Raw genomic sequence first — 6,672 nt, forward strand, 5'->3', positions numbered from 1 at the left:
AGATCATGCAAATGAACACAACCTGGAAACACACCTTCACATCCTCCTGACTTGTCCTTCCCCGACAGATTGTCTTTTGCACCGGATCATTTAGGGTTGTTAGTTATTATTTTAGAGTGCAGGATGTGGTTTGGAGGGGAAACGTGCTTACACGTTTTAGTACCCAGACCTGCCTGAAGGCGCTGGTATTTCTAGTTCAAAAGCTGCCTTTGGCTACTCTGGAAAAGACGAAGCGAAGCCCAGAAACAGGAAACCCTCCAGCGGCGGCGCCTTGCGATGCGTGAGGACATCTCTTTTACACCAAGGTCCAGAGAGAGGCTTTGAAGATGCTTCCAGATTGCAGAACGCGGAGGCGCCCACGTGTGGCCTGGCTTTCGCAGACTCTGCGGTGAAGGTTCCGGAGAGATCCTCCGAAGTGTGTGACAGCAGGGTGCCTGCTGAGGACGAGCCTACCTTTGGAGTCCCTTGGCCCTGAAGACGGAGTTTCTAGGCCCTGGCAGTCTGCAGTGAAGATAGTTTGGATCTGAAGCAAGAAAAATGACTCTATAAACATCCCCTAAAACTCGACTTCAACCTGATATCCGACATGCAAATCTCCACCCGGTTAAACAAACAGCGGTGCAAGCTGCAGCTTCGGCGGGGGTGGCGGTGGGGGGCGGACGCCGCTCCCGCCGGTCTCCGTTTCCAAAGTTGTTACAATGTGAAAATAAGCGGCTTCGTGCAGAGTGTTGTATGGGCTGATGCTTCCCACCCCCACGCCAGCCCCCAGCAAAACCTGGCAGATAATCAGCACGTCCCACTGTTTAGTCATATTTGACAACTGGGTTAACCTGGTATCTAGGCGCTGGCGAAGCCGTACAAAGGGTGCCCTCAATTACCACCAGAAGCTTCTGGTGTGATAGGCACTTGTATTACCCCCTGGGTCAGAGGCCAGAGCGACAATTAGGAAGTCACTTAGACCGTTGGAGGGAAATGGCGGGATGCAGCAGGCTCTGGGCTCTCCCAACAAGTCTGTGAGCGTAGACCTGCCTGGAGAGGCCCGGCTGTCCTTTGCGCCCTCTGCTCAACAGGACTCTGAGCATAAAAATGAGGACGGTGGGGACAGGAAACAGGGAAAACGACCACGACAAGGATAAAATCCATAGCAAGAGTGATGTCTACAAGCTGAAGTTCTCCGCAGCCACAACGTGTGCACACAAAGTGAACGCAGACCATTTCCACTTGTACCCTAGGCCGGGGTGTCCCCACCTTTCCTGCTTCTTTCCCACAAGTGGGGAGCGAAGACTGTCAGCCCCAAGTAGTAACGTCTTGAGATGGCCAGGGTGGGGGTACTGGGGGCTTGCGGCTTGGTCTCAACGGTACTTAAACCTAGCTTGGTACGTGAGTGTGTGTAAATTTTTAATTGCACTGTAATTTCTTCTGTCCCTAGCCCGCCCCCCTCCCACCCACGCCCGCAGACTTGACTGGCACGCGCCAGGAGCCCGGGCTCGGGCCCCTCGGAGCGTCTGATTGGCTGCGGGGCAGCTCCCGTCTGCTCTGCCTGCGCCCTCATTGGGCGAGAGGCGCAGCCAGCGGCACTTCAAAGCGGGTGCTCCTCGCACTTAGGCTGAGTTTTGCCGGCGGGAGCCCAGAGTCCGCTCGGCGCGAGCGCGGGACGCGGGAGCCGCGCGGGACCGGAATTGCGATTTGCAGCAGCCGCCAGGCTTAACACCGCTCCCGGCCTCGCCGCGCAGCCTAAAGACCTGCTATGGCCACGTCTATTCTTGGGGTAAGTAAAAAAAATCGCTGGCTGCAAGGCCGTTGCTCATTTTTGTTTTGTTTTGTTTTGCTTTTTTGTTGTTGGCCGTGTTTTTTTTGTTTTTGTGTTTTTGTTTTCTTATGGCTTCTCTGGGTCAGAATCTCTCAAGAAACTGTTGCTAGACCACAGTTCTAGTTTTCTTTTAGCATTTTCTACATTTCTGGAACTGATCTTTTCAAGTTATTGGAACCTGGGACCTTTGCCTTTGCAAGAAAAGAATTTCTTAAGCAAGTTCCCTTTTAATTGGTTTTTGAGGCAAAGCTGGATGTTTCTTTTCTTCCCTTCTTGGTTTTAACATCGACCCCCCTCCCCCTGCCACTTGGTTTGGGAATTGTTGCACTACATTACAGTGTTTTCTGGAAAGTCTTGTCTTACAGGCCATGCAGTTACAGTAAATAAACGTTTACATTAGCGTGGCTCCCCAGTTTGTCCTTGACGTTGAAAGCCGTCACTGGGCCGCTCATACTTGGATTCTTTTTGTAATCGTATGCGTGTGTGTAAATATCAAAACTACATTTTTGAACTATAAAAGAAAATAGCCAAGTTGTAGTCATTCATCCGAGGAGTGGTCTAAGTTTCTCCCAGCCCTGGGCGGCTGTTTTGGGCACCCCACTACCCCGCCCTCACCCGTTATTTCTTGTGTGTATTTACCTCTGTGCTACACCCGGAAGGGCGACTTGGGGACTTCTGGGAGAAGAGCGGGCTTATGGCGTCAACCCAAGTCTGATTCTAGACAAGGGTGGCAGCGAACGAGGTGGAGAAAACCGAGGCCTCTCTGATCTATAGTCTCACCAAAGAACAACTTTCCTCCTCGCTTGTGATCGCCTCTGTCCTGCGCGGGGCGCGGCGCGTCCCCCGCCAACGCGTGGGGGAGAGGCGGGAGCCGGGGTGCCAGGGCTCTCCGGGACCCGGACCGGCGCGGGGGGTGGGGGAACGAGGCTGCTCACCCGTGCACTTTGTGTCTTCCCCCACTTCTCCCTGCCCTCCTCCTCCTCCTCCTCGCTCCCTCCCTCACCCCACCCACTCCAGGAAGAGCCACGCTTCGGAACAACCCCGTTGGCCATGCTGGCGGCGACCTGCAACAAGATCGGCAACACGAGCCCCCTGACCACACTGCCCGAGTCCAGCGCCTTCGCCAAAGGCGGCTTCCACCCCTGGAAGCGCTCCTCGTCCAGCTGCAACCTCGGCTCCAGCCTCTCGGGCTTCGCTGTGGCCACGGGCGGCCGCGGCTCGGGCAGCCTGGCGGGTGGCTCGGGAGCCGCCAACAGCGCCTTCTGCCTGGCCTCCACGTCCCCGACGTCGTCCGCCTTCAGCAGCGACTACGGCGGCCTTTTCTCCAACTCGGCGGCGGCGGCTGCCGCGGCGGCCGGCGTGTCCCCGCAGGAGGCGGGCGGCCAGTCGGCCTTCATCTCCAAGGTGCACACGACGGCGGCCGACGGCCTGTACCCGCGCGTGGGCATGGCGCACCCGTACGAGTCGTGGTACAAGTCCGGCTTCCACTCGACGCTGGCGGCGGGCGAGGTGACCAACGGCGCGGCGTCGTCGTGGTGGGACGTGCACAGCAGCCCCGGGTCCTGGCTGGAGGTGCAGAACCCCGCCGGGGGGCTGCAGAGCTCGCTGCACTCGGGCGCCCCCCAGGCCTCGCTGCACTCTCAGCTGGGCACCTACAACCCCGACTTCAGCTCGCTCACGCACTCGGCCTTCAGCTCCACCGGCCTCGGCTCGTCGGCCGCCGCCGCGTCGCATCTGCTCTCCACCAGCCAGCACCTGCTGGCCCAGGACGGCTTCAAGCCGGTGCTGCCCTCTTACTCGGACTCCAGCGCCGCGGTGGCCGCAGCGGCAGCCAGCGCTATGATCTCGGGCGCCGCAGCAGCCGCCGCCGGGGGCAGCTCCGCTCGCTCCGCCCGTCGCTACTCCGGCCGTGCCACCTGCGACTGTCCCAACTGCCAGGAGGCCGAGCGGCTAGGTCCAGCCGGGGCGAGCCTACGACGCAAGGGGCTGCACAGCTGTCACATCCCGGGCTGCGGCAAGGTGTACGGCAAGACGTCGCACCTGAAGGCGCACCTGCGCTGGCACACGGGCGAGCGGCCCTTCGTGTGCAACTGGCTCTTCTGCGGCAAGCGCTTCACGCGCTCGGACGAGCTGCAGCGGCACCTGCGGACTCACACGGGCGAGAAGCGCTTCGCCTGCCCGGTGTGCAACAAGCGTTTCATGCGCAGCGACCACCTGAGCAAACACATTAAGACGCACAACGGGGGCGGCGGGGGCAAAAAGGGCAGCGACAGTGACACGGACGCCAGCAACCTGGAGACGCCCCGCTCCGAGTCCCCGGACCTCATCCTGCACGATTCCGGCGTCAGTGCAGCCCGAGCGGCTGCGGCGGCAGCGGCGGCGGCGGCTGCAGCGGCGGCAGCAGCAGCGGCTTCGGCGGGAGGCAAGGAAGCTGCGACCGGTCCCAACGACTCCTAGAGGTTGGCGGAGAGGCGAGAGCGAGCAAGTAGAGACACCCAGAGCGAGCGAGAGGTTCGGAGGGCGAGCGAGTGGGCGCACGGGAGGGCAGGGGCTCCAGTGAGGCCCCCCAGAGCCCAGGCTGGGCGCGAGGTGAAGCAGCGCTGAACCCCGGGCGGTGGCTTGCTGGCGGCGCCGGAGTTGCCCTCCACCCATTGCTCCCAGTGAGATTCGATCTCAAGGTCCAGAAACAAAAGCGAGTCATCCTCCGACATAAACACAGGTTCAAAACTGCACACACACACACACACACACACACACACACACACACCGGAGACCCACAACCGCAAGAAAGCACACTCCCGCGCGCTCACTCACAGGCACCCACTCGAACAAACTTCTCCAGAGAAGAGCAATACACAGAAATGTCCCCTCCCCCAACTGCCCACTGCCCACTCCTCCCACCATCCTTCTCTGTCCTTTTCTCAAAAACAAAAACAAAAACAAAAACTACAAAAAACAAAAACAAAAACTAGCTACCACTCAGCAAAAGACTGTCAGAACTTTCGAATGAAAACAAACGAGACCTATAAAAACAGACCCTTTGTGTGGATTATATTATATATAAAATCTCCAAGTCCTGCTTGATGTCTACTTACAATGAGACTTTTTTTTCTAAAAAAGGAAGCATCAAAAAAGGCTTAAGGTGAGATATTCAACTGGAAGTTTAGCAACAGTTTCTCTGTATTTCATAACATCTGTATAAATAGGGTTCAAAGGATTGTGTTCTCTTTTATTTTCTTGTAAATGTTCATTCGAATAGTTTTTTTGTGAATTCCTGAAATTCAGGGAGTTTCTTTTTAATTTTCTGATGCACTTTGTGAAAGTCAGTATATATGTAAAAGATATTTAAAATGTTGAGTTACCATTTCACTCAAACACGTAAGTTAAGGTCATCTAAAGAAATTAAATGCGTTTATCTGTATGAAGAGAATCTTGACATCATATTTTCATTTTGGTGTTATTAAAGGACTCTAAACAGCACTCCTCCTTTAAAAAATATCCTGTTTCCCCCTCAATAATCTTTAATGTGGAATCAACTATTTTTTGGTTGGGAAACAAATTCCCTTAATGTTAGTTGTAGGCAATGAAGTTTATATGGGTTGCAAAAGCCATAACACACATACATTTTTTGAAAAGTCAAAATTATTTATTTGTATATCAACAGCATAAATTAAATCGGGTTATAAGAATGTGTAGTTGTATTACTTCATGGGAGGGCTTGCAAAAGGTGACATTTTAAATATTTGGATCGCCTTTTTAAAAAGCCAGGTCTTTTGACAGTTTTAACTGGGGAGCTACCTACCTATCTCCCAGAGGGCTCAGAGAAAATTGGTGGGTTTGTTTTTTAAAACTGATTTTAAAACAATCTGTGGGGGAGAAAAAAAACCTTTCTAGAAAAAAATATCTTTTAGTTTCTAAGGCCCTCTACGCTGGGCAGCATCTCTGGGGAATAAATCGCTAGAGTCAATACCCCGGAAAAGACATTTCATGCCTAAATGAAAATCTTGTTAAATGTTATTAATTTTGACTTAGAGCACACAGCAGCCCCCTGTGCCTTGTATTCCCTTATTAGGGATTCATGTCTTATCAAATATCTAATTAATCTCCTAGACATCATTTGTTCTGGCCAACTTTATCTCAGCTGGTCCACAGGGAAAACTCCAAATATTCTCTGTGACAAAGCTCCCTTGAAGATCTTTTTAATTGTCTAAATTAACTGCACCAAATTTGCATGTCAAACGGTAAAGGGCAACCTGAGATAAAATGTAAACGTTTTAAAAGCCCCAAACCAAGCACTTGATTTGATAACTAGGCTTTTTAATGTTTTGGAAGACAACTGCTCCTTTCCTTTTCAAAGACGGCTGATCTATGCAAATAGCGAATTGGAAATGCCTAGGTCCCCTTGCCGTCAAATGGCCCTCGCAGGTTATTTGAATATCAGTGGCTGCTTCTGAAAAGGTCCAAGGATGCTCTCTGCCTTCTTTGTGATTACTCAGTGCGGCGTCTTATTCTGAAGAAAAAAACTCAGGAATAATTAAAGGCTGGGATCAGGCCTGGGAACACATTTGGGACAGGAATCTCATTTAGACAGTCTCTTTCAAAATAAGGCACAGTTAAATTGACCAGAAGGCAATTATTGAAATGAAAATTATTTTCACTCTCTTTGTCTTCTGACCACCAACTTAACAGCCCCAGTTTAAAAGAGGGAGAAGGGAGAGAATGACGAAAGGAAAATTGGTAAATGAGACAATTTCGCAATTCGAAAAAAAATGTTAGTTTGGAAAAGAAAGTACATATTTACAGAATAAAAATATTTCTAAAAGACTTCTCACACAATAGAAACTGCAAGGAAAGTCAGCATC

General features: G+C 52.5%; 1 protein-coding gene across 1 annotated transcript; it reads left to right on the forward strand.

Moving 5' to 3' along the window:
* Positions 1 to 2,834: 2,834 nt before the first annotated feature.
* On the forward strand, positions 2,835 to 4,756 carry Sp9 (Sp9 transcription factor). The gene has a single exon (XM_052181163.1). The coding sequence runs from the start codon at positions 2,861 to 2,863 to the stop codon at positions 4,265 to 4,267; it is 1,407 nt and encodes a 468-aa protein (XP_052037123.1). The 5' UTR covers positions 2,835 to 2,860; the 3' UTR covers positions 4,268 to 4,756.
* The last annotated feature ends 1,916 nt before the right edge of the window (positions 4,757 to 6,672 follow it).

Source organism: Apodemus sylvaticus, chromosome 5, assembly GCF_947179515.1.
Source record: "Apodemus sylvaticus chromosome 5, mApoSyl1.1, whole genome shotgun sequence".
Taxonomy (NCBI): Eukaryota; Metazoa; Chordata; class Mammalia; order Rodentia; family Muridae; genus Apodemus; species Apodemus sylvaticus.

Bases quoted from the DNA above. Each gene is read 5' to 3' on its own strand.
- Sp9 (XM_052181163.1), top strand. From the start codon at position 2,861: ATGCTGGCGGCGACCTGCAACAAGATCGGCAACACGAGCCCCCTGACC.